The 27,779-nt window shown below is 41.9% G+C and overlaps 1 protein-coding gene across 3 annotated transcripts in view; it reads left to right on the forward strand.

Moving 5' to 3' along the window:
* unc80 (unc-80 homolog (C. elegans)) overlaps nt 1-27,779 on the forward strand; it is a 68,025-nt gene that overhangs the window by 22,981 nt on the left and 17,265 nt on the right. Inside the window, exons 16-42 of one of the 3 annotated variants that reach the window (XM_085347539.1) lie at nt 1,484-1,534; nt 1,909-2,126; nt 5,627-5,790; nt 8,642-8,740; nt 8,968-9,176; nt 9,546-9,590; nt 12,428-12,534; nt 12,668-12,821; nt 15,448-15,620; nt 15,713-15,925; nt 16,009-16,144; nt 16,862-16,995; nt 17,079-17,256; nt 17,337-17,576; nt 18,008-18,105; nt 18,189-18,392; nt 18,495-18,602; nt 21,973-22,111; nt 22,241-22,422; nt 23,358-23,489; nt 23,959-23,991; nt 24,710-24,896; nt 26,594-26,725; nt 26,804-26,947; nt 27,037-27,137; nt 27,224-27,310; nt 27,397-27,580. In XM_085347539.1, the coding sequence (XP_085203665.1) occupies nt 1,484-1,534; nt 1,909-2,126; nt 5,627-5,790; nt 8,642-8,740; nt 8,968-9,176; nt 9,546-9,590; nt 12,428-12,534; nt 12,668-12,821; nt 15,448-15,620; nt 15,713-15,925; nt 16,009-16,144; nt 16,862-16,995; nt 17,079-17,256; nt 17,337-17,576; nt 18,008-18,105; nt 18,189-18,392; nt 18,495-18,602; nt 21,973-22,111; nt 22,241-22,422; nt 23,358-23,489; nt 23,959-23,991; nt 24,710-24,896; nt 26,594-26,725; nt 26,804-26,947; nt 27,037-27,137; nt 27,224-27,310; nt 27,397-27,580 (3,852 nt within the window). The remainder of the gene's footprint in view (nt 1-1,483; nt 1,535-1,908; nt 2,127-5,626; nt 5,791-8,641; nt 8,741-8,967; nt 9,177-9,545; nt 9,591-12,427; nt 12,535-12,667; nt 12,822-15,447; nt 15,621-15,712; nt 15,926-16,008; nt 16,145-16,861; nt 16,996-17,078; nt 17,257-17,336; nt 17,577-18,007; nt 18,106-18,188; nt 18,393-18,494; nt 18,603-21,972; nt 22,112-22,240; nt 22,423-23,357; nt 23,490-23,958; nt 23,992-24,709; nt 24,897-26,593; nt 26,726-26,803; nt 26,948-27,036; nt 27,138-27,223; nt 27,311-27,396; nt 27,581-27,779) is intronic. The other 2 variants (XM_085347537.1, XM_085347538.1) reach the window with 2 other exon arrangements.

A 27,779-nucleotide genomic window follows, 5' to 3' on the forward strand; every position in this document is an offset into this window, starting at 1 on the left:
ACTGAGACAACTTCTCCTCTTATAGAGATGCTGATGATCAATTATTCAAGTGCATCTGATTAGCAGTACCTGGCTGTTACCCTGTTAATTCCTATGGTAGCAGTAAGGGTATAGTTAGTTTTCCACAGGACTATAAATAAGTGTGTCATAGGCTAGGTATTTGCCAACAAGCTAAAGAAACAAGAATATAGGGGAGATTTTGTAAAGTCATGCAACATTAGCATTAATCCTCACTCCCTTATTAGTCATTCAGCCCCTTCCTAAGCCTGATTCTGTTGAAGGGCTTTTCCTGTTAAAAGGGATTTCTTTCTTCCCGCTGTTGCCAAGTCCTGCAAACAGAGGGCTGTTTGATTATTTGGGTTTTCTCTAATATAATATGATTTTTACCCTAAATGTGCTTTGAGATGACTGTAGTTGTAAACCAGTGAAACCAAAATCAAAAACCACTAAAATTTTATGGAGCTTTATCCTTTTGAATGAAATCATTAAGTATCATACACCTATATTTCCCACAGAGCTTTTTTTCGAAAGTAATTCAAAAAGTTAATGGAAGAATCCCATTGGCCTCTTGTCAACAGGCTAATATGGAAATGTGTCATTCCTGCAGCAAAATTACAGTGTGAGGGAATTACAGTACTCAAGACTCAAGATATTCATCTTAACAGTATATGCACAAGTGAATTTGTTTATTTATTTTTTAAATCAAAGGCTTAAACGATTAATCGATTTCCAAGTTAACTGTTCGGTAAATGTTTCAACCTAATGGCGCAGATATTTATGCTCTAGCAAAGTCTGTCAGGTTTATTTTACTCAGATCTGTCCCATTAAAAGGTCTAGTGTGGACGCTACAGCACAGGCCAATATAAATGAAATAATATCACATAAAGAGGTAAATACTTAAAGCTCTAGTGTGGTCGACAAAGCTGAATTGTCCTACCACTGTCTCACCCCGCACTTCGACTTTGCATTTCAGCGCTATCTCTGTTTATATATGTGTTTTCCCCCTTCCTCCTTCCACTTGTCTCCGCTCGTCCGTGTCGCTTTCCTTCGTTGTCCTCCTCCTCCTCCTGCTTCCATCCTCCTCCTTTTTCTTCATCCACTTCAATGAGCTGAATCCTACCTTCCTTACACGCTCATCCATTCTGTACACTTGCCAATCCAGAGCTTTGCCCATTACATTCCTGCTCAATCAGTGGCTTTTATCGATGAGCATTAGGACACATCCTACATGCCAATTCAGTTTTGCACTGGAATTTGAAGATTTTTCTACAAGAGACAATTGGCAAGTTACTGAACCGATGAGCACCTTGTTTAGTTTTCAGTGTGTGTGTGGGTGTGTGTTATTTTTTAAGTGTGTGTGTTTGCATCTTGGGGGTTCACCTCCTCGTGGAGGTGGGGTGCCACTTCCTTTCTGACACCGCCTTACATGTCTGTGCTGGCCTGATGTCAATCAACTTTGTGCCCCGCCTCTTTTCTCTTGCAGAGTACGGCAGTGCAGGTGAGAGGTCCAGGAGGGCGAAAAAAAGAAACATCGGTAGATACACATGATCAATAATCAATAACAGTTGATAATATAAGCAATAAGATGACTACACTGACCTGATCAGACCCTTCCCTAGACACCGCTTTCATTGCTGCACCCCTCACTCTGTCCGAAAAGTGACAAACTCGCCTGCAACTCTAAAAGTTCTGGTTTAATCTGGCTGATATATTAATCTAACTGGACCAAGAGACTAAACCCTCTACTGTATGTTTTTAAAGCAGGCCTTAGTCACTTGCATGTATTCCTTACTCCCTACTCAGAATCCTTTTCAGTTTGGCTTCTCCCCCATATGCTTTATTAACCCCCTTTTCCTTTGCCCCCTCTCCTTCCTTCCTTGTTGTACGGGCTCACTGTTGTATGCTCAGTGCTGTCAGCAATGACTAAACCACCTGCTGTGTCATCCATGGTCTCTCCTGCCTCCCTGCTGCTTCCAGACAAGGCGGGCTTCGGAAACAACTTCGCCACAGGAGACAACAAATCTGTAGCCCAGAATATGGAGGCCGTGGTGGTGGGCTGCATGTTCAAGTCCCTCATCACCCGCTGCGCCTCAACCACACATGAGCTGCACAGCCCCGAGAACCTGGTGAGTGGGGCGTGAAATCGTCTACCTGGTTGCCTTCCAGCTGTTTTGGTGCTCCGCATTAGATTCATTAGTTAAATTAATGCTTTATTATAGATAAAGACGCTTGATCTCATTCGTTGTATCAGACATGCTATCTAAGCTGCTCTCTGGTCTGCTAGAACATGTATTGTAGATGTAGGTCTGTGCAAAAATCAAGAGCCACCCCTCATTTCTTTATATTTTACTTCCAAGAAAAGTCTTTCCAACTTTTTCTTTAGACATTGGCTTCTTTTTCCAGACCATTCTCCTTCCCAACGCATAACATACTGATGATTTGTCACATCCTGAGGCGTCCCATAGGAACGCAAGAGGTAACCTTCCGCGTCCCTATGATACGCGCCGGATTGTGGATGAAATCCAATAGACGCTCCCAGCAGTAATACATGTTCCAGCTGTGTATTCCAGCTCTAACCCTAACCTTAATCCTAACCATAAACATAACCTTATCCCTAACTTTAACCACAATCTTAATCATATTAGATTGTTTTTTCCAAAGCAATTAATGATGAGAAAGTAAAATAAATGTACGTGTAGATTCCTTCCAAACGGTTCTCATGTTTCCGAACGCATAACATACTGAAGATTTGTCACATGGCGACGTATGTTACATTTTGGGATGAGAACGTGTTGTCTTTTTCACTCATTTTCAGTCCAGTTCTTGACAGAAAACTTAGCAAAGAACCAATATTAAATTATATCTGTAGGCACTTTTTTACTAGCACCCTCTCACAAAAATGCATCATTTGTTCCCATTGCTTTAGTAGAACCTATGAAAAATGCAAAAGAGATCACAGTTCAACAGGCATAAAATACTATTGTATGCCTGTAACAGTATTTGTGTACCAACAAAGTGATTTACAAAGAGCTACCAGCTGAAAACTTCTCAGGATGGTGTGTAGTGTTTCCTTACAAAATTTGAGGAAACTGGACAAACGGAGGACAAAAGAAGAAATATCAGGCCTACAAAACTATCTACAGCAGTTAAACAGGATCTGAAGGTCACCTGACACAGTGCCGGAGAGATGCACCTGGACCTTCAGCTAATCAGCTACTGTTCACTAGTGATGGGCAGATGAAGCTTCATGAAGCACTGAAGCTTTTCATCCAATTGGTTCACCCCAGCACAAAGCTTCTTGAAGCTTCATTTGCTCTAGTAGGACACCTACTGGACGTAAAAATATTAGCTGGCATGAATTTGAAGAGTGTGGCCTTTTGCACACAGCCTGTAAATGTCAACAACAAAAGGAGTGTGTAAAACATCTATATTGTAGTGATGGCAGTATACTGTGTATATTTATACTGGCAGTATGGAACATGATTATTTGGAAATGCCTAAAATGGAAATGATCATATACTGTGAGGTGAGGTGTGGACAGTGGTTGTGCTTTTGTAACATTGAGGCAAGGACAGTGATTAGTGTTTAGGGGACACATCATTGGTTTTTATTTAAAAACAACAGTTTCTCCACTGTGGCAGGTCGTAGGCGATTTCTTTTTTTTTTCTAAACGGTCTCTAACTCTCGCCAAACTGTCTCTAACTCTCACTAACCGCAACTCTCCATCAAACGCCCACATTTTGAATGGGGTCTGAGGGGTTTATATCGCTGTCATAGCTCGCGGCAAAGTTCGAACCGCTTCCTGAACCAGTCACGTGGTACAGCCGGGCAGCGAGGCTTCGGACGTCATCATTTTCAGCTCCTCCCATAAATGAAGCAAGCCTCGATACGCGCTTCGCGGAAACGCCCCCTCCATTACTCGACACACGCTTCGAAGCCTCGATACAGTACGTCACATCACTACTGTTCACTGAAGCCTCATGAGAAATGGAGATTCTGTTAAGGTTTGAGCTGCATTTCAGTCAGTGGTGTTGGAGAACTTGTCAAAATTGATGAATTATGAACACAGAAAAGTACCACCAGATTTTGATCAGATTACCTTGACAGAGAACAGAACAAAAGGCAGAAATATCCAAAGAAGAGCTTTGAAAGTCCTTCAAGAAGCCTGGAGAACTATTCCTGAAGACGACTTAAAGAAATGACAAGAAAGAGAGTTCAGACTGTGCTGAGAATAAAGATGGTCACACCAAATATTGACTTTCAAGCTTATTAGAATTGTAAAAACTCAGTTTTTGCCTTATGTTTTGTATTTCCATGTATGTTTGCACATGTTTTACTTTTCTTTTTTAGAAAATTTTGAAGGGAGCTCGCACCAGACTATATTAAACATGCAGTTTAGTTTTTCCGCACCATTTTCTGTCTTTTGTACAGAGGTTTTATGCATCAGCAGAGTTTAAAAACACAGAGTTTCTGTGTGACAGTTTTTTCCCCTTTTTATGTCTGACACGATATCTGCTGTTCCCCTTAAGAGTGTTTCATAATAGCTATATATCTTCTTTCAGGCCAAGGTCAAGTCAAGATGAGCTGATTTGTTTAGCATCCATCAGCTACACAGGCACTTCAAACTGAGTCGCATACGGAAAAGAATCAGATAGCACAAGTATGATGGTTCAAAAAAGCAAAAATCTAAATACAAAAAAAGATGATAAGCACAATCTGACAAACTGAAAGAGCAAGAGACTATATATGTAGAGGGAAATAACTGGACCACAAATCACAGCTGAAACTAATTGGGGTTGATTAGGGCCGGCAGTCAGAAAGGGTGGCAAAGAGAAAGCTTCTGTCTCTTTTTGTCTCCTAACTGATGAACATAATAAAGCAGGAAGTGACTAACATGATCACAGCACACTAATCTGTAGGCTAGAGCTGAAATGTTTTGAATTAAAGTAATGTTAGCGTGCAAATTATAGCTATAAACTACTTTTTTCATATAATTCATGTAATTTTCAGATGCTCTTTAGTAAAACTGCATATGGAGTGCAATTCTTTTTAAACCTAATGTCTAATTAAACAATATACAGTTGTCTTAAAAGTGAAATTGCAGATAAAGTGACATTTATGACAGCTTAGATTGTGTTTAACTTAGTTAAAATCAGGTCCACAGTAAGTGTCTTAAGGAATATACGTAAGTTGCTTAAATTTGTGCTGAATTCAACTAAAAACAATATTTCTTTCACACTTTTATATCCATATTAAGGTCTAAAAATCACCACAATACTCAGAATCTGTTATCAAATATCCAATGCACCCTTGATAAGTGTATTTGGATGCGTCTGAAAGCATTGAAGTACCTCGGCCTCTCTGCGGTGCTTGCAGAGCCTTTAGGCTGGCGTGAGTGGTGTACGTTGGCGGAGGATGACACACTTTTCGAGGCAGGCTTTGTTATGGCACGAAATCAGAGGCCACCCACTCACAAGCTGGAGCTGGTGGCTTGACAAAAACACAAGCCTGCTCCCGCACATTTGCTCAAAATTACATACTGTTCACACTGGCTGCTGATTCTCTTTTTTCTCTTTCACACATTCTTTTGCTCTCACTTTGTTTGTCTCACTCTGTCCTTTCCCAGGGTCTGTACTGTGACATCCGCCAGCTGGTCCAGTTCATTAAAGAGGCCCACGGAAACGTGTTCCGCAGGGTGGCACTGAGCGCGCTCCTGGACAGCGCGGAGAAGGTCACCGCCACCAAGAAACCTGATGAGAAGGAGGAGACCAAACAGCCCGGTCCCAGGAGGTACACTCAATGGCTAGAAACGGTCTTAATGTGACTTCACGGTGAAAAATAAATGTCTTGCTGCAGTCATTACTGTCAAATTTAAAGCCCATCACCTTGTAAAGGTAACAGAGCTCTGCTTCTCATCACTGCTTGACTTTTTTGTTTTTTGTCCTGTCTGCATCTGTTTGTTTTTTTGCTTGAGTGACTGATTTGATGTTCTTATTTCCAAAATAATGTGGCTGTTAGCGCTCTGGGTAGCCCTGCCAGGAGGCAGCTCAGCTGTGTTTGCTGCTTTATCTGACAGCCGCCACCGCATGCCATGGCACTGAAGAGAATAAACTACCTCTGACTTATTTTATTTCCACGTTTGAGGCTACAAAGTCACATGACTGCTGGCTGTGAAGCGGTGCCCATATAGAAAGCATAGACTTACAGTTGCAGAGACAGCTGACTCTTTGTATCTGTACCACTCCGTTTCTACTTAGACTCATGGACTATATATAAAAGATGGACACAGCCACCACAATCGTACTGATTTTTGTTTTGAAGCTTCACTGTTGCCGTCTTTGTTTTTTGTTTGTTTTTTAAACTGGACCTCAAAACCAAGGGCTGGATCTCGTTTACAAACCCAGACACATATGGTGTCTTCTTGTATCATCTATTTCACTCTAATTGTGACCCCGTTTATTAAATGACCATCGTAATGATACAGTGGTCCCTCGTTTATCGAGGGAGTTACATTCTAAAAATAACCTGCGATAGGTGAAATACGCAAAATAGCCAACTTTATTTTTTACAATTCTTATAGATGTTTCAAGGCTGTAAAACCCCTCACTACATACTTTATACGCTTTTCTCAGACAGGCACGAACATTTTCACACTTTTCTCTCTTGTTTAAACACTCTCGAAGTTCAAACCTTCGTAGAAAAATAAGTCCAGTATTATGGAATGAAACCAAGGCACCCGCGGTTGCCTTTGAAGGTGCAAAACGTTTCATCGACATTGTTGTGTTTGTTGGGGAGAAAACGTACAAACATACAGTACAGCACTTCAGAGTCACACTGCTAACAATCGAAGATTTGTGTAAATTTGATAAGCTGAACGCATTCTGTACTCTGATTGGTCTACAGCCAATCAGGACGCAGAACACAATGCGCTGTTAAAAAAAAAAAATCCACAAAACAGCGAGGCCACAAAAGGTGAACCACGTTATAGTGAGGGCCCACTGTACACAATAAACTTCAAGCTAGTAAATGAGACCTCATCATAAACTCATCAGAAAGGTAGTTACTGAGGTCTTGGATCAAGAGAGAAGGAGGGTTATTTTCTCATAGACTTGTGTCCAATCTGACTTCTTTTTGATCCCCTGCTGGCCATTAGAAAGAATGCATTTTTGAGGCTTGTCTGTCTTTTATATATAAGGTACGGTTAGAAGGCACTGGTTGGAAGAAGTTTAAGTAAAATACACTGCTAAAAAAATTAAAGGAACACCTTGAAAACTCATCAGATCTAAATAGGGAAAAATTATTCTGGATGTTTATATTGATGTGGACTGGTTGGGTAATGTGTTAGAAACTTAAGGAGGCTACATCATTTGATGTAAATGAAAATTAAACCTAGAAATTATACAGCAAGCTAATCTGTTTTACCGAAATCTTATAGCCTAAACACAAATGGTATCAATTCTTTCATTCTCCAGGAACTGCCTTTATACTCTTCCCACATGAGGCCGGGTATTGTTGAGCACTAGGAGGGACTCAGAACCTACTGCACCACCGTAGGATCTGACAGTTGGTCCATTTACTTCATCCTGACACCTAATGGCAGTCAGGGTGTCACTGCCTAGAGCAGGGGTGTCGAACTCCAGGCCTCGAGGGCCGGTGTCCTGCAGGTTTTAGATGTGTCTTTGATCCAACACAGCTGATTTAAATGGCTAAATGACCTCCTCAACATGTCTTGAAGTTCTCCAGAGGCCTGGTAATGAACTAATCATTTGACTAGTTGACCAAGGGTGATATCTAAAACCTGCAAGACACCGGCCCTCGAGGCCTGGAGTTTGACACCCCTGGCCTAGAGAGATCTGTGTATGGGTATGCCTCCCCAGACCATCACTGACCCAGAAACAAACTGGTTATGCTGAACGATGTTACAGGCAGCATAACAACCCTTTCACATCTGTCACATGAGTTCAATCATCTCATCTGTGAAAATCACAGGGCAACAGTGGTGGACCTGCCAATTCTAGTATTCTATGGCAAATGCCAATCGGGCTCCACTGTGCCAGGCAATGAGTATAGGGCCAGTAGAGGATGTTAGGCCTTCAGGCCACCCTCATGAAGTCTTTTCTGATTGTTTGGTCAGAAACATTCACATCAGTGGCCTGCTGGTGATCATTTTGAAGGGCTATGGCAGGAGCAGTTACTGAGTTAAGGGCCTTCTATGGCCCTGTTCAGCTCTCCTAGAGTAACTGCCTGTCTGCTGGAATCTCCTCCATGCTCTTAAACTCTGCTGGATACACAGCAAACCTTCAGCCAATGGCACATATTGATGTGGTCCCCTGACGGATTTGGACTACCTGTGCAACATGTATAGGTTCCAGGTCTGGTCATTTAGTTTGACACTAAATGAGTAGTGACACCGTGCTACTAAATTGACCAGATCCTACAAGTTTGACCGACTGGATGCTATACTCTGAATAAAATGTGTTCCTTTAATTTTTTAACAGTTCATATGAAATAAAATATGTAAAAGACATCAGTTCAGTGGAGATTAAAGTAGTGCGATGCCTAAATTACAGGTCAGAATGGAGCCTTGAATCAGGTGGCCTGAGCGCTATGTCTGTGTGTTGGGGTGTGTGTGTGCGCGCAGGTCAGAGGCGGGTGTGTCCGGGGAGAAGGGTCAGGTGTCCAGTACTGCAGACGAGTGTCGCAGCTACATCTCCAGTAGACCCCCCCAGACACCCGAACAGTGAGTGTCCGCCTCACCTCTCCATAAAGCACCATCTCCGTCGAGCTCAGCTGCCATTTCTCTGCTCAAAGTAGAAAAAGCTCTTCCTGTTGCTCCTTCTTAACCCTCTGATAAACATTCAGTTTATACCAAAACATCCTGTAAAATAAAAAAGAAGTAAAAAGTGTTTTGTGGGAAATGTTTTATCCTTGTGCTTACCTTTCCTCTCCTCCTCTCTCTGCTTCTAGTGAAGAACAGATCCCGGGTGCTCTGCTGGGCAGGAAGGATTTTTGGAGGAAGATGTTCAAGTCGCAGAGCGCCGCCAGTGACACCAGCAGCCAGTCGGAACAAGACACCTCAGAGTGCACCACCGCACACTCTGGCACCACCACCGACCGCCGCTCACGATCCAGATCCCGTCGCATTTCGCTTCGCAAGAAGTTGAAGCTGCCTATCGGTAAGAGCAGCCTCTTCTTACCCAAGGAAGTCCCTGGGTAGGTTCAAAATAAAAGTCTTAAAACTACAGTGAGCTTTTGCCTCCTAGTAAGTGACGAGAATGCACTAGAAAATATGCACTAGCTCGAAAATAGGATTTCTCTAAAAGATTAGGCAGCCTAAGGCTATGTGTGCTTATGGAGACTTACAAATCATCCTTTTATTGAGCAGCGGTATACATTTCAACAACCATATCTCATTGCATTTGCTCTTACTTTGAAATCCCCTCTAACATAATGTGTTTTATGTGTTCAACATTGTGGCACTGCCTGCCCCGAGGCTAAGTCACTTCAACTCTTTGGTCTGTTTTGTGCTCCTTTTTGTGCCATAGCATGCCGCAGGACTGTTCGCCTACCGCTCACTCTCTCTGTCCTACGTATGTCGATGTGGAACCATCTTCATACTGTATCCGTACCATGTCTGTGTTGTGTTGATCATCCCAACCCCCTAGCATGTTTGCAGACCTGTGGAAAAAAAACTGATTTAAATGAAGAGAGTACATGCTTATTTAGCACGCGTTGCTCTAGGGAAGCAAATAAGCTTCACCCTTAAATGAAGAAAATTAAAACCTAGGGATCATGTGTAGGGTGATGATAGACTAAGTTTGTATTTTTGCAACATAAGGCCCAGGGGCCAGAATCAGCTCAGCAAACACTTTAATCCAGCCTCATTGGACGGCTTTGGAAAACGTGAGGGATGGCGTAGATTTTGGACTTTTAACTGTATTGTCATAAGTTTTACAGCTTTATTTTTACTGATAATAACTTCATTCATGCTATACCAAAGTAACTAACTTGTAGATTAAAAAAATAAATGATGGAAAGTTCCTGTTTTTTTTTACTATTTGCTTTGGAAATCTCTTTTTTTATTTTTATATTTTTAACAATGAAACAAAAAAGAAATTCTGTTTAATTACAGCACAGTCTGAACAATGAGCTGTAATTTCACACTGTTAGGTGTGGGCTGTGTGCGGACAGGGATAGGACCCAAGGTGCAGACTCCAGAGACAAACGTAAATTGAAATAGCTTTAATGCTGAACTCAAACATAACATAACTGGAAAAAATCTAAATAAACTTAAACCGGCGGATTGACAAAACACACAGCAAAATAACCGGTAGATCGCGACACGGACACAGAGAAACACAGGGCTTAAATACAAAGAGGGAGCAATCAGGGAATGAATAACAGGAGGGAAACACAGCTGGGGCAAATCAGAACTGACGAGACAAAAGGAAGCGTAAACTGAACACACTGAGATAAGACAGAGACCTTCAAAGTAAAACAGGAAACACATAACACAGACTCACATGCAGGCACCACAGAGGGAACAGAGACGTGGGACCAGGGCAGACACAAACACTGACTGAACACGGGGATATAGGAACTAAGGATACACAGAGACGCGAACTAGACAAGGGGATACAGGTGATAGGGGAGACAGAGCAACTAAAGAAGACAGAGACATAAACCATAAGACAGAACTCAAAGAAACCAAAGACTAGAAAGTATAAATAATATAATAAACTCAAAAACCCTGGGTCAACGACCCAGGCATCCTAACACACACTTTATTTCTTACAATTTAAACCCACAAAGTCATGCTGTCAATTTTCTTTGATTTACTACAACAGTATTTGTTTATCACGTAGAAAAACTGAGACATTGAAATTGCACTTCTTTTTCTTATCTTAAGATATAAATATATAAAAATATGTATATATATTAAATGTGCAATTAAACTTATTTACACAGGTAGAAATGAGATGTTCACTGGTCTCCCCTACTTAAGATCAAGCAGGCTGTTTCTAGCTTAAATTAACCAAAACAATATACCAACACAACTCAAGCTACACCTACCAGAGATAGGACAGAGCATAACAATTTTTTTCATACTGTTTGAGGTCTGTAATATTTGAAATTCATTCTTATATAACAATATGTGAGCATGAAAAAAAGGTTAAATCAACGCATCATTATAGTTTGAGATGTTTGAGATAATTTGAGCTTTCGGACATGGTGTGTTATCCTGCTAGAAGATGCCATCAGAAGATGGGTACACTGTGTTCAACACTAACCCTAACACTTTGGTGTTTAAATGTTGCTCAGTTGGTACAAAGGAGGCCAAGGTGTGCAAATAAAATTCCCCCCAGATGCTTACACCACTGTCATCAGTCTGAACCATTCATACAAGGCATTATTTCATGCTGTTTACACCAAATTCTGACCCAGCTGTCCAAATGTTGCAGCAGAAATTGTGACTCACCAGACCAAGAATCATTTTTCCAATTTTCTATTGTCCAATTTTGTTGAGCCAGTAAATGGTAGCTTCAGTTTCCTGTTCTCAGCTGGCAGGAGTGGCACCAGGTGTGGTCTTCTGCTACAGTTGAGATGCTCATCTGCATACAGTAGTTGTAACAAGTTTTTTCAGTTAAGTTGCTGTTGCCTTCCTATCAGCTAGAAGCAGTCTGGTCACATTCACCTCTGACCTCTGAATCAATAAGACGATTTCACCCAATGCACTGCTGAGACCATTCCAGACCATTCTCTGTAAATCCCAGCAGATTGGCTGTTTCTGAAAACCTCAGAAGAGCCCATCTGACACCAACAACCATGCCACATTTGAAGTTACATAAATGGTAAATCCACTAAATTGCTGAAATGTGATTGGCTGATTAAATAAAAATATAAAACACAACCAGACCCTAACTTTAGCTTAGCAGAGAAAATTGGTTTAGTTTTAAGCTTTTATTTGCAAATTTCCTCCCTAGTGCAGTATTGGCTATTTATAAGTGTTTGTAGGTTTTCATTTAGTTATGGGTAGCGTAGTAATTATACTTCCCTTCTATTTATTATGAAAATTGTCTATATACCATATTCACATGGCACCTCCTTCTTTGAACATATCATAAAAGTGCATTTGCAAACACAGCTAAAAGCAAGCAGGAAGGTCAGTTTAGTTTCAGTGTCCTTCTTCTGTAACTTCTTTGAATGACTCTGTGAATCTTTGTGAATCTCTGTGAATCTTTATACACCCTGAATGTGTGTGTCTGTGCAGTAACATTGAGTGAATGCCCTTGCATCGTTCCCTGTTCTACCCATTGGTGTGCATGCATACATAATCCCAGTGTAGTTACCCGATTTATAGATTTACCTCTTTATTACCATACATGATGATGTTCATGTCAGTGTTTTTTTATTTGTGTGTTTTCAGGGAACTGGTTGAAGCGCTCCTCTCTCTCTGGACTGACTGACGGCGTCGAGGACTTGCTGGATATCAGCTCGGTGGATCGACTCTCCTTCATACGTCAGAGTTCAAAGGTCAGCTCGCCGCCACTGAAAGCCACCATAGTGTGTCGCAGCTTTTCTAATCAGCCGTCCTTTTGAGCAAACAGAGGTTTGATTTGGTCTACGTTGCCAGCTGATATGCGCGGATGTGTTTATGTGTGTTTAGGTGAAGTTCACTAGTGCAGTGAAGCTATCTGAAGGTGGCGCTGTAGGGCCGGAGTACGGCAGGGACGAGGAGGAGAATTTCTTCAAGCGGCTCGGTAAATGGAGGTCTGGCAGGAGGAATCCATCCAAGCTTCACCACACAGAAGAGAAAGATGGTAGACCCCCCCCACCCTGGGGTGCCCCCCTCGCCCACCCCATGCCCCCATCGTTCTTTGTCTGTTCCTCTCTTCTTCTGTCCTCGCCTCTGTTTGTCGCTGGTGGTGTCGTGTTTTGTTTGGCCTCGCAAGTCGTGATCTTTTGACAGTGCTGCCGTCCACCATTCTCCATGTCAGCCTCGCCAGATAGCTGCCTGCTACGCTCTTTTAATCCAGATGGGTGAATTTTCAACCCATCAGTGTCAATTCAAAGTGATCATTTTCTGGAAGGCCTGCCAAAAAACCTCCCCAAAACTAAAGCTAATATAAAACAACAGGGGAAGGGGAAATGGACTCGATGTTTTATTTTCTCACTATTTTCTCACTGATAAACTTGGCGACGTTTACCGAGGTCAGAGGCAGACAGCTGCTTCTATAGGACACTTAATCTTTCTGTAGCTGTAAGGATCGCCCCCTTAAAAGAATGCAGGCTTATAGAGTTTTCACACCGGCTCTGCTTTTCACACCCTGAAGGTACTTGTGTCTCTCTTTTGTACTGTTGATGAGTCAAAGGCATATGCCAAAAAGATCAGCCAAAAGTTCTCTAGAGTTACATGATATGAATCACTGGCCTCATTTCCCCCTATACTACTGACTACAGTTCAGGATGCCTTTGCTGCCTCTACTTTTTCATGCTAGTGAATTAACACTTTTTGATTGCTTGAACAGCCCTTTGAAAGTCATTTTTGTAATTGCTATAAACAAAAAACATCAGACTATCCAACAGCTAAGAGATTTCTTTGTTCCTTTACAGCATGGAAAAATTACCTTAAACACAACTAATATGTAGCTTTATGCAAACGTCTTGAGTCATCCTTTATTTCTTTTATATTTTGCTTCCAAGTAGCCAGCCTATTAAAGCAATAGGTCTCCAGGGTCTCTGAAGGTTTTTCAAATTGTTTCTTTGGACATTGGCTGCTTTTCGCTCATTTTCAGTCCAGTCCTTATACCTGATCATTTTCACAGGAATGTTTTTGTTTGTTAAGACACTTAACACTGACCACACAGATGTGATGAATCATTCAAGTATAAAAACGAAACCTAGCTCAAGGGATAAACCAGTGTTGTGTCTACATATAATAGACAATTTAGCAAAGAACCAATTTTAAATTGTATCTTTAGTCACTTTGTTACTAACAGCCTGTCCCAAAATATGTAATTTGTCCCATGTACAAACGGAAACAAGTTGAATCTTTGAAAATGCCAGAGCAAAGTTTGACAGGCTTAAAATAGTATTTTTGTACCAACAAGGTGATTCCCAAAGAGCTATTAGCTGAAAACATTACATATCTCAGCATGGTGTGCAGTGTGTCCTTAAAAAAATTGAGGAAACTGGACAAATGGATGAAAAATCTACAGCAGATAAATATATAACTAAAAACTAAGAAAAAATTCATTAAAAACCTGACAAAAGACAATTTTTAAGCATGACAATGATTCCAAGCACGCTACCAATGCAGCAACACTAATACCTGAATAGAAAAACACACAGTGAAACGTCTTGGATCATGGTCCAGAACCCGGACCGACCAACATCCAGAGAAGAGCTCTGAATGTCCTTCCTTTAAAAGTTCCAATAAATCACTTCATTTATTTCCCATTTTCCTAGCAAGACATAAAGAAACGAGGGATGACTCAAGACTTTTTTCACAATACTCTAACACATTGTAAAAAATGGTATCTCAGTAAAATAAAATACAATATAGCTAGCAACTAGCTTAAAATAAATATTATAATTACATTCATTTGGATATATGTCTACTCATGACATTGAGTATTTCTGTAGATTTCTAAACAATGTCTGAGCAAAAGCTGTGAAAAGTTGTGTCTGTGATTTGCCACAAAAACCCTAAAGCCAGACATTTATATGTGCTGAAACCAAACTTCTTACTTCCAAAGACAGTTTTAGCTCTATAATAATAAGAAATTTAAAGCATTTCATTTATCCCGATAGGTCTACATTCCCTTCTCTCCACCTGTGCACGTCCTGTTCTGTCCAGCATTGGTTCCTCTCCTCTGCGTTTTCACCCAAAGGTGAAAAAAGAGGACGGGCGGTGTCTCACAACAACTCATGTCTATGAAACCATCTTTCTGCTGTGGAGCGTGTCTCTGTGCTACGTCAAGCATGACGCTGTCAGTGCTCTCTCCGTCTCTTCTGTGGTGATGTCTGGTGGTATTTCCAGTGCTGGAGTGTTAGTGATTAAACACAATGGGCCACATACAGCTTTCCTCTGTGCGGCTGTGGTTACGCCTGACATTTCAATGAGATTTGTAGGTCCTTTTAGAAAGATGCCGGAGAAAAGTGCCTGAAAATATCTTTGGCCCTTAAATTCATCTTGTTTTTTGTGACTATTCTTATACGATTGAAAATTCAGGTGTAACCCCTGCCGATGGCTGTGTGTCATCTCTCACTCAGCTTCATCTGTCAGCTCAGTGCTATTTGTTAAATGTCCTGGATGGTGATGTTGCTTCATGCAATTTCTATGTCTAACCTTTATTGTGCAAACAAGCGAGTCTATAACGAGAACTCTTCTTCAAACGGCTTTTGTTATACCTCTTCCCTTGTGGTCCTCACGGTGTCCTTCAGGACCTCACGGTTTCCAGGAGCGTCTCGCAGCCAGCCAGGAGGCCATGAAGAACAAGAATGTAGTGAATCTGGGCGCCATCCGACAGGGTATGAAACGCTTCCAGTTTCTCCTGAACTGCTGCGAGCCAGGAACCATACCAGATGCCTCCATCCTCGCCGCTGCTCTGGACCTCGTGCGTTTCACTTTGGAGAAAATAATGAAAGAGTAAAGATGTCGCTGTTAGCTTTCAAAGGCTATCACCTATTTATTTCTCTGTTCTTCTAGGAAGCCCCAGTTGTGGCCAGGGCCTCCCTTTTCTTGGAATGTGCCAGATTTGTCCACCGGTGTAATCGTGGCAACTGGCCCGAATGGATGAAGGGCCACCACGTAAACATCACCAAGAGAGGGCTGTCCAGGGGCCGATCGCCTATTGTGGGCAATAAAAGAAACCAGAAGCTCCAGTGGAACGCTGCCAAGCATTTCTGCCAGTGGGGAGACGTGAGTTAAATGTGTCGAAGATTGTTTATGGTTACAGTTTATAAAAAGGCTTCATTAACTGTAAACGTGTTAAATCTGCTCAGGCGATTGGCACGAGGCTCAGCGAACTCTGCCACTCGGACAGTGAGAGCCCTGCCAACATCCTGGGTTATATTTACGATGAAGAGACCAAACGCAGGATGAGGAAAGAAGACGAGGAAGAAGACTATTTAGATGACAGTGAGTCAAAACAGTGTCTGTTACTTGTTTTTCTTCTATTTACAGGTTTCCACTCGGCCAGATCGTCTCTATCGTACTGTGCAGATATAACACAGATGTAGCGTCTCATGAGACGTGGTGACCCAAAAAGGCCTTGCTGCTGTTTTAGCTTGTCTGAGTGGTGTCAGCTACTGCATGGCAGAAATCACATTGCTGAGGCCTGCAAACCAATGCAGTCCTCCAAATAAGAAGCACATAAAAACTCAAACCATTACTCTCATTCATTTGTTTTCTCATGACTTGAATTCTACATTTTCATCCGTTTCCCTATGTAAGGGATTGGACAATAGGATGTTAAATAAATTAGGTTTTTTTAATGATAACTTGTATCATCATTAAAAATATTTACCTCATAATGGTCCATTTGCAGCTTTAGATCATCAGGTGCACCTTATTGTGCATTTGTGTGGTGTTGAATTAATCAGAAGAAGATGATTTCGCATGAACGTCCACTCAAATTGGAAAATAAAAAGTCTGCACTTGCCAAGCTGTTGATGTCACACTTAAAAACATGCTGCATGAAAGTAATAAGATCACAGTATTGTGCGTTTTATTGTGTGTACTTTGAAAAAAAAATCTTAAATTAAAATTTAGTTTCTACAACTTTTAGGTTGTCAGAACAAAAAAGATGTTCTAGCCACATTTAGATATTTTATCTTATCTGTTCTGACTCCAAAGACACGGTCAATCCTACAAAATGTGGCTGCCCCTTCGCACTGAAGATGGCCGCTTGCCAGCTGTTGTTGGAGATCACCACTTTCCTGCGAGAGACCTTCCCCTGCTTACCACGACCGCGCACCGAACCGCTTGTGGTCAGTAGTGAAATCAAAATCCAAAAAGGTAAATCTGATGTGAATAGCGATGAGAATTTGATTTCTACTTATTTTGTCTGCAGGATCTGGACAGCTGCCGCCTGCGTCTGGACCCAGAGCTCGGCCGCCATCGCTACGAGAGGAAGATCAGCTTTGCGGGCATCCTCGACGACGAAGACGGGCACGATTCCCTCAACAGCAGCAGCCACACTCTGAAGTCTGACACCACCTGCGATGATAAGAAGACCCAGGAGGCTCAGGGTGAGACTCGGTGTCATCCAGATTGGTTAATGCAGCTGATTACCGCTCCGTATTTACTCACTGCTCATTGTTGATTGTAGACAATCTCTCCCCACTCCCCTGCTCTCCAGCACCAGTGCGGAAGATTCGTATCGGAGGCTCGCGCCTGCTTCAGATCAAAGGAGCCCGCAGTTTTCGTGTGAAGAAGGTTGGCTCTCTGTCTTCGATACGCAGAGCGGGGAGTCTGAAGAGCACCAAGCTGTCTCGGCAGGACTCTGAGTCTGAGAACGAAGAAGGCCTGCTGTCACAAACGCAGAGCAGGGACACAGTTACTGACATCGGTATGATGTAACTGAAACTCCTGGAAAGAACATAATTTCATTTATTATTGTGTAATATTCAAAGGAAATGACAGTACACTGTAAAAAATAAAAACTGTAAAACACAGTTACAGGTTTTTCATGTTATTTTACATCAGACCTGCCAATTAACAGTCTATTTTTTCTCATATCATTGGTATTTCATGTACTTTAAAATAACAGGAAAATTCTGTAAAATATATAGGGAAAAATGTGTTAAGTTAAAGACTTATTTACAGTGTATGTTAACATTAGTTTACTTTTGCAGTATTGTTTTTGCCAGATCCTGTTAGAGAGTGAAAAGAACACTATAAGTATTCTGCACAGGGAAAAGAAACTGTTCTCCATCGTGAAATAAGTGGACAATTATCAGCGTCCTGTATGGGGTTGTTTGTTCTTGTTTAACATTGCAGGCAGTCCCTTCAGCACCAGTGAACCCAGCATCGAGCCAGAAGGTCAGAGCTCAGAAGGAACGGAGGACAACTACCACCGCAACATGTCCTGGCTTCACGTAAGTCTGTCGGTACATGCGGGGAGGAAAGCTGTGTGTACTTTCCCGCATACTGACCTCCTCTCTGCTCTCTCTCGGCACAGATTATGATCCTGCTGTGCAACCAGCAGAGTTTCATCTGTACCCACATAGACTTCTGCCACCCACGCTGCTACCAACACCACAGCCGCTCCTGCGCCCGTCTGGTCCGTGCCATCAAGCTCGTGTACGGGGAGACGGTGGACAGCCTGAGGGAGGACAGCGCCTCCTCTGGTAACATCGGAGGACGTGTGAAGAAAAACAAAGAGGTGGAATTGACAGGCTGTTTTTCTGGATGAATAACCTAAATATGTGTGTTTTGTTAGTTTTTTTAAATCTTCGCCACTTTCTAAAGTACTATTTCCCATCAGTGTTCAGACAAGTCTTGTCTGAGGACCCCGTCCATGAAGAGAAGACCCACTGACTCCAACACAGAAGGGAAGAAGGATACAGGCATGCTCAAGTACATCCGCAATCAGGTGAATTTCTGTTTTTCTTGTTATTTTTATAATTATTACATCCTACCTGATGTGCACCACATTCTCAGACTGGAATCAGAGCTGCCCGTGCTGTCAATAAAGGAGACCGCACCCCAGCTTTAAGCTTTAACCAGCATTGAGATTAATGAATTTTAAAAAGAAAAAACAGTTGTGCAGAAAGAAGCTACTCATACAGACAATCATTTTTGGATCAGGCTGCAAGTGTGGTTGATCATGCAAAGTTGTTTATTTAACATGGGAGTCTGGCCATTAGAGGAACGTCTGCCTGTCTGGCCTAGAGATTTCTATTAATGATTTTACAAAGGTGTAATATCTGTTCAAGCAACTGCTTTCTAAAGCAAATATCACATCAGCCAATCATATGGCAGCAATTCAAATCATTTAGTTCTGTAGTTGTGGTGAAGACAACCTACTGAAGTTAAAACAAAGCATCAGAGTTGAGGTGAAAAGTGATTTAACCTTCCTCTCGTGTTAGCTTTCTGTTATCATCTCTTATGTTAGCGGGTCGGTTTTGACCCGTGAATTAAATCAGCTATAAAATATACTAAAAACAATAAGTTATCATCCAATTTGTTTCTCATCTCTTGGTTACCTTGTTAGGCTTCCTTATCCATGAAAATGTTGGTTTTAATACTTTTGGCGTGGGCCTCTGGGTCTTTTTTTGTCACTGTACCCCTCGATTTCAATTTTAAAAAAAATTGTAAAATTAACCTCAAGAGAATCATATTAATAAATAAAAGGTTTCTGTGTTACCTGAGTATTACTGAGGGGTATAGGACACATCTCTTAAATAAATCTGTTTTATTGATTTTTTTCATTTTAAGATTAATAACTAAAATGACATCTATGGTGTTACGGGTCAATTTCGACCCATAGACATTTACATCAAGAAAAGACAAAAAAAGGTTGTTTTTTTTCAGCAGTAGACCTTTAATATAAACTGAAAAAAAGAAAAAGTCCACTCCTCCTTTGTTTTGGTTATAGCCGTGGGTAATTGTGGGCTTTTTATCACTTCCCAATGATACAGCTTCACCTCAGTTTCCTTTGTGAAGTTCTTGTCCGTGGTCATATCTGGTAAAAAATAAAATAAAATAAAATATCACAGCTGATCCTGCAGTCCAGTGGTCATATGGAGGACCACACATTTTCATTGTTTCTTCTCAGGAGTGCCACTCGCAGCTTTGACTGTGAAAATCTGTACATTCCAGGCATAGTTGGTTTTTGCATCACAGGCTTCCCAGATTTTTCTGCCGTTTTTCCCTGGCTTACTGGGTATATATTGCCGGAAGGGGCATTTTCCTCAAAAAGTGGACAAGACGTTCATCCACTGTCACTGGCCCTGGGATGAACATCAGTGGAAGAAACTGCACCCATCTCTCCCAGACATCCCTGATGGGAGCAAGCTTGTCAGACCTCGGTCTGATCTCTCTGTTGTCAAATCTGAGGACTCTTGAATCAAAATGATATCAAATGTGTGAAGTGACATCGTTGCCCAGAAAATGTTTCTGCCTGTCGATGCATCCCATAGACCAGGGCTGCCCAATCCCAGTCCTCGAGAGCTACTATCCTGCAGCTTTTAGATGCATCCCTACTCCAACACAGCTGAATCAAATGGTTTGATTACCTCTTCAGCATGCCATCATGTTTGGCAAAGGCCTGATAACAAGCCATTCATTTGATTCAGCTGTGTTGGAGTAGGGATGCATCTAAAAGCTGCAGGATAGTAGCTCTCGAGGACTGGGATTGGGCACCCCTGCCATAGACGATCAGTGGCCTCATTGCAGCATCTGTACACTCCAGCAAGAAGAACACCAATGAAAGCATCCAGGTATTCCTCATCATGTCGCCATGGACTTTTTTTTCCTTCAAGGTTTATCATAGTAATGATGATTCTTTCTAGTGACAATGAAATAAATATCTCAAAACATCTCTTGATGTCACTGACTTTGGTCAGAGCAAACCTTGTGATTCCAGGGGTCATTTTGATGACATTTGCAGCAGCTGCCCTGCCATGTACATCATGAGGTACTGAGCTCCAAAAGATCTTACCATTTTTGGACTTGAATCTTTCAGCAGGAGTAGCTTCAGCACCAGCGACCTCCACCTCTGATCAGATGTGTCTGTGTCTTCTGGATGATAGTCCACATTGTCTTCCTCCTTAGAAACCTGCCCATCTGAATCGCTATGCTGCTCTGTGTCCTCTCCTTCATTTTCACCAAAAATATGATCCTGAACTTGGCTCACTGTGAATCTTCTTCTCATTTTTTGTATGCTGCAAATTGTAAATGTGCACTCTGGAAGTCAAATGGCCACTCAAATAGTGAATTCACCTCACATGCCCGTGTTTATTTTGTTTTGTTTTTGTGCAGGTATACTGCAAAAAACATGCAAAATAAGAATCCCCTAAAGCTCATATGATTAGGAGAGGTGCTTGCTGTAAGTGTTTTAGCTGACAGTGCACTTATGATTTCAGTTTTGGCTTTAATTATTGCTTTATACTCATAATATTATACCTGGGTCGAAACCGACCCTAACAACACAAAGGTCATAATTTTAACTAGGGCATTTTATAATTTAGTGAAAATATTTTTTTTTGGTTTTATTTTGTAGAAATAGAGGTTCCTGACAAAGTCAAAAAGCCTTGATACAATAAACAAATCTATGTGGTTTTTTTATGCATTTGAAATTTAAAATGGGTCGGTGCCGACCCTAACACGAGAGGAGGGTTAAGTGACTTTGAATGTGACACAGTGGTTGGTCTGAGTATTTCGGAAACTGCTGCCAAAATACATTTTGCAGAATTGTAAAATATACTACAAGTGGCACAGAAATTGCCTGCGAGCTATACAGAAGCACCAGCAGAAGACCACACCGGGTGCCATTCCTGTGAAATAAGAACAGGAAAACCGAGGCTATAATTCATAAAAGCTACCAAGATTTGGGCAATAGAAGACTGGAAAAAATGTTGACAGGTCCAGTGAGTCTTGATTTTTCATGCAACGTTCAGATGGTAGGATCAGAACATGGCAAAAACAGCATGATGGCTAAACTGTTGTTTTAACAGTTTATCAGAGGTTTAACAGATGTTATGTGTCAAAATCTGTGAGAAATGCTTCCAGCATGAACTACTGATGCAGTTCTGAAAGCAAAAAATGGGTCCAAAAAAAGGAAATAAAAGTTTTCTAATTGTGTTGTAGCTCTGAAAAGGACTGCTTGCACCTTTTTCAGTTTGTATACACTGTGGGTGATGTTAAGTCAAAGATAAAGTGTCTTATTACTACCTTAGCAAAGAGATTATAGATCATTTTGCATCTTTGCACTTTCATCTTAAATGTTTGTTTTCTCATAGGTGATGAGTTTGTCACCAGCTCCTCTTTCACTGCTGATCAAAGCAGCTCCTATCTTGACTGACGACATGTACGGAGACATCCAGCCCGCAGCCTGGGAACTCCTACTCAGTGTGGATGAACATATGGCAGCCGCTGCTGGTGAGCTCATCACTGAGCTGTGGTGGTCCCCTCTTAGGTCGCTGTGCCCTTCAAGGTTCACGAACGCTTTTTGCCCTCAACCATGTTTCACCTTTTTCTTTCCTGCCCTTTTTATCTGCCCCCTTCCAGCTGCCTTGTTTCTCCTGTGCGCCGTAAAGGTCCCTGATGCAGTGACCGAAATGATGATGGCAGAGTTCCAGCACCCTGAGGCCTGCCAGCGCATTAACTCCATCCTGAAGTTTTACACTCTGTGGCGTTTTCGCTACCAAGTGTGGCCTCGCATGGAGGAAGGAGCCCAGCAGATCTTTAAGGTAGTTCAGTTGAGTTCAGTTTTATTTATAAAGCACCAAATCACTAAAACCTCAAGACCCTTTATATTTTTAAGGTAATATCCCAATCAACCAATGTCCAAGAAGATCTCCCTTTAAAGAGGAAAAAACCTCCAGCCGAGCCAGGCTCAGGGAGAGGACCGTCTTCTGTGACTGGTTGGGGGTGAGGGGACAAAGACAGGATAAAAGACATGATGTGAAAGAAAGACAGAGATTATAGTATATATAAGAGAAATGTGCTCTCTCATTCTAGTCCCTGTCAGTACTGTTGCTGCAATGTTTTAGATATACTGAAGACTTTTCAGGGAGTTTTTAGGACATCCTGTTTATAATGAATTACAGTAGTCCAAGTTTTTCAGCATCACCGTGAGACAGGATGTTAAGATGATGTGCAAATATAAGAAAGCAGTCATGTGTGTTTATTTAAAATGTGCACTGAAGAACATATCCACATATCCATATAAACAACTCCAAGGTAAAGCCACGGTAAAGCCATCCAGAGTAAACATTTGGTTAGATACCACATTTCTAATATTTTCAGGGCTGAGTACAGTAACCTCCGTTTTAGCTAACTTTAGAAGCAGAGGATTAAAAGTCTTTAAGACATTCTCGTAGTTTAGCTAACTATGGATGTGTTATCTGGATTCATTGATAGGAAGTTTGGTGTCATCTGCATAGCAATGAAAATGTATGTTATGCCTTCTGATGATACTCCCTAAGGGAAGCATGTATACTGTAAACAGAAGTGGTCCTAGCACAGAACCCTGTGGAACCCCATACTTAACCTTAATGTGACGAGGACTCTCCATTTACATGAACAAATTGGAATAGATTGTTTGCATTTTTAGCGTCCCCAAAAGAGAGAGCGCAGAAGGGCATTCGCTGTGTTTACTAAATTTGGTGTACTTCTCTTTCAGATCCCTCCACCCAGCATTAACTTCACTCTCCCTTCTCCAATACTGGGCATGCCCTGTGTCCCCATATTTGACCCTCCCTGGGTGCCCCAGAACACTGGCAGCGTCCAGGATCCAATCAACGAAGACCAGTCTGTAAGTTTGAGCCCTATTCTAAAAGGCACAAATCTACTTGTATTACTATCAGAAACAGCTTTTAGAGTTTATCTTTTTAATTAAAGTGACAGAGAAGGTTTTTTAAACACCACTGGAGTTCAGTGAGAGAGTTTTCCTAAGCTTGTGAACCCTGTAAAAATAGGCCAGTTTATAATTTAACTATTTTTTTAATCCCACTTAACTCCACAATCCACCAAAAAACAAAAGACGATATGCACACTCTTACTGCTTTGAATATTACATTTGTTATTGCTGCAAGTTTAATGTGGAAAACTGCACCAAGAAATCTGCAAATATAAGAAAAATGTGTGAACACAGATTTCTTGGTGCCTCCTTTTAATTTCTTGTCTTTTTTAAATATTTTTTTTTCATAAAGCATGAATAGAAATATGAGATTTTAATGAGCGAGCACATGTTCTATAATTTAATCGACTGTCTTTGTTTTTAGTACCCCACATTAATTCAGTCAGTCCATGCCATAGTAAGTTGGTATTTCTGTCCGGGTGTTTGTGCTGCTGATGCATCTTGTTACCTCAGACCATTAAAGACAGAAGGGGAAGCGACCTTTTAGGTTTTTCATCACGGACCAGAAGCTGGGGGGCGGTTTCATGGGTCATCTTGGATAGTTGCATCTTGATCAGGGACACACACAATCCACATATTTAAAAAGAGTCTTCCGGCACATGCTTTGATTGTTAAGGAGAAAATAACAGCATGCATCGGGCATACAGACATGTTGTGTGTGTCGTGCTGTTGATGCATGGTCATTGGATGAGAATGACTTTGCTGTGTTTGTTTTTCATATCATGGCTGTTTTAGATTTGTTTGTGCGAATGCTGTGAGGCAATTACTGTGCACAAGATACAGTAAATTCTCCATCTTCCAGTCTGAACACATTTATTGTTTATCGTGATTGAAATTGCTCCTATTCTATACGTCTACACTGCAGCGTGCTTCATAATGCTCAGGACGGCATTTTAGAGCATGAGATCGGTGTGCTGGAGGAGAGTTACTGTATTAATGTGTTGTCCAGTTGCTCCTCAGAAGCCTATTGTAGCTGTGCACACACATTCCTGAAAGATTTAAAGTGCTAATTTGTGCATTCCCCCCGCCCCCTGCCCCCGATTCTGAACCTCCTACAATTTCTACACCCGCTGCTCTACCTCTGTGCTATTTGATCCTCGCCCCCTCCTTTTTAGAAATCCTTCTCTGCGCGGGCGGTGTCGCGCTCCCACCAGCGAGCCGAGCACATCCTCAAGAACCTGCAGCAGGAGGAGGAGAAGCGGCGTCTGGGCCGCGAGGCCAGCATCATCACAGCCATCCCTGTGGCTCAGGAGGCCTGCTACGAACCCACATGCAGCCCTCCACCCGAGCAAGAGGAGGAAGGTGGGGCCGCCAGGCGTATGAGCACTTGTGTTTTATACAAGAAAAACCTCAAGAGGTGGAAAACAGCGAGCACAGAAGTTCCTCCAGTGGCCAAATGAGAGTTATTTCAAAACAGAGTCGACCCTCTTGTGTTAACAGCATTAAAAAGCTTTCTGCAGACTGGTGCAAAAACTGTGTTAGCCTTTTGGATTGATTATCCCTTTTCTCCATCTTAAAAACTGGTTGGCAATGTGACGTCATGTGCACATTACTCAAGAAATGCAAAGAAATGTGAAATCGAATTCAAAGAAGGTGCTGCACCTAAAACCTCCTTGTGAATGCTTTGGTTGCCACAGTTGCCTGTAGTTTTTGATGTTTCTCTGCAAGTACTTGTTAACTACTAGCTGAGCAGTAGTACAACAAATGACGAATGAATAAAGTTTGCCTTCAAAGTAAAAGCTGTACCTCAGTACTACAACCAACATGTTTTAAAGGGCACAACTTTTGCTTTGAAGGCGAACAGCCTCCATTCCAGGTTTCATTGGACTTTTCAGTTTTACTACAGCTCAGAAAGCACAGTCTATAAAAGATTGTTATTCTGCAGCAATATGTTAGCGACCATATTAATCACAAGGAAGTCTTTGTATTTCGGTTTGCAACTGCGTATTTTTTCCTAGCAACCAGTGGTTGCCAGTGGGGTTGCTCTCTGGTAAGTAGGCCTGTGTGACTCAAGGTTAAGCAATTGTTTTCCCAGCATTTTCTGGTTGGAGACCAACCTCTAGATCATGTGTCTGCAAAACCCACGTCACCGCTATCACTGACTGGCGGCCTTCAGACAGAATGCAGGTTTAAGGCACTTCTGCACTGGTGTTATTGTTCTGACCCAGAAGCTGAGTTGATGATTTGTACTGTCTATGGTTAACTGACAGGTGTCCAATATAGGTAGATGGCAGCTGCTAGGTCTCGTCCACTACTTCAAGCCATTAGACTAAACCTCTTTATGATTTGTGTGCTTTCAGTGCCTTTTAGAGCATTTTTAATGGATTATCTGAGTAATACTTCAGCTTTCTACAGACCATCCTGATGGTTTGTGCTTCAGTTTTGATGAGTGAAATACTGAGTTGACATAGTGCACCCATACAGTTTAGGGATGCAGCTGATAAGTTAGCACTCCAAGAAAAACAATATGGCTATAACACACTAACATTTAAGCTCCAAAACCAGTGGGTAATGTAATGATGGCCACATCCACGTTTTCCACCTTTTATACAGCCGTAATAGTTTTGAAAGCCGGAAGTGACCATATTTACGGTAGATGAAAGGGGGAGTGCTAACATGAGCACGCTTGGTTACTAAGCTACATTCGTAAAGATGATTCGTAAAGTCAAAACTGTGTTTTTACGAAGGGTAAAACTATTCTCAGAGCCCAAAAGCATTTTTTGCACAATACTGTAAACATGCTTTTTAATGCTTTAAGTATGTAAAGTGTAGATGTTAAACATGGGTGCTTATAGTGGTTGACTCACACTTGGACTCAGCCTCATGTGCTCATTAGAGGAACTGCAGACTTTGGCACTTGCTTGCTGGATTCATATTTCAGCCCTGCAGGTTGCCACATTAGCACACAGTGTTTTGACTCTGCATAGCTCTTTACCCTGATAGCATGTTGTTTTTCCCCCTGTACCTCTACTGGTTATGTTTGGCATTGATCCCGCCAGCAGAAGAAGTGGTGAACCTGGCATCACGACGTCTGTCTGTCAGCCCATCCTGCGCCTCCAGCAACTCCCACAGGAACTACTCTTTCCGCCGGGGCTCTGTATGGTCTGTCCGCTCGCTGGCCAGTGCTGAAGGTAGAAAAATGTCAGAAACAAATGAATTTAAACTTTTTATATAAAACTTGCTCTTTACAAATTCTTTTTTTTTGCCAGATGAAGAAAACACAACAGAACACACACCCACTCACCACATGCTACAGCCGCCTCAAGCTGTCTTCCCAGCATGCATCTGTGCTGCCGTCCTACCAATAGTGCACCTCATGGAAGACGGCGAAGTTAGAGAGGATGGCGTGGCTGGTAGCTGTCACTACACAAAAAAATGAATTTGCATCAAAACTTTTGTGATTTTTTTTTTTTTGGTTATTTATGCAAAAATGTTTCCTCAGTGAGTGCTGTTGCCCAGCAAATCCTCTGGAACTGCCTCATTGAAGATCCAGCTCTCGTTCTCCGCCACTTCCTGGAAAAGCTGACAGTTAGCAACAGACAGGTAGGCAAACACCTGCGGACAGATGTGGGAAAAAGACTCGCAATGAGTTTTTTATTGTTTGTCCATTTGTTTGGTTTTTGCACCAGGACGAGCTGATGTACATGCTTAGGAAGCTCCTGCTCAACATTGGAGATCTGCCAGCCCAGACCTCTCACATCCTTTTTAACTACCTGGTGGGTCACCAGCTACCTTCACCTGTACCTTTATATTTGTCATCAGTTCTGTTTATTCTCCTCATCATCATTTCTCCTCCTTTAAGGTGGGCCTGATCATGTATTTTGTGCGGACTCCCTGTGAATGGGGCATGGACGCCATCTCGGCCACGCTGACCTTCCTCTGGGAGGTGGTCGGCTACGTGGAGGGGCTCTTCTTTAAAGACCTGAAGCAGACCATGAAGAAAGAGCAGTGTGAGGTCAAACTGCTGGTCACAGCATCGATGCCAGGTGAGTGCTAAATACTGCAGACATAAGTAATGCTTGTATTGTAAAACCATTCTCCACCAGAATCCACCAGTTAGCTCTGACGCTCCAGTTTGTGGAGCACTTTATAAACGATGACTTTGTGGTGCAGAGGGTGTTTGATGCACAGGTGCCACCTCTGTATTTGATCTTTGTTTAGACCGTCCACCGATCTGGCAAAACA

This window comes from Diplotaxodon limnothrissa, linkage group LG23, assembly GCF_057381915.1.
Source record: "Diplotaxodon limnothrissa isolate DT_005_m linkage group LG23, D_limnothrissa_male_GT1.1, whole genome shotgun sequence".
NCBI lineage: Eukaryota > Metazoa > Chordata > Actinopteri > Cichliformes > Cichlidae > Diplotaxodon > Diplotaxodon limnothrissa.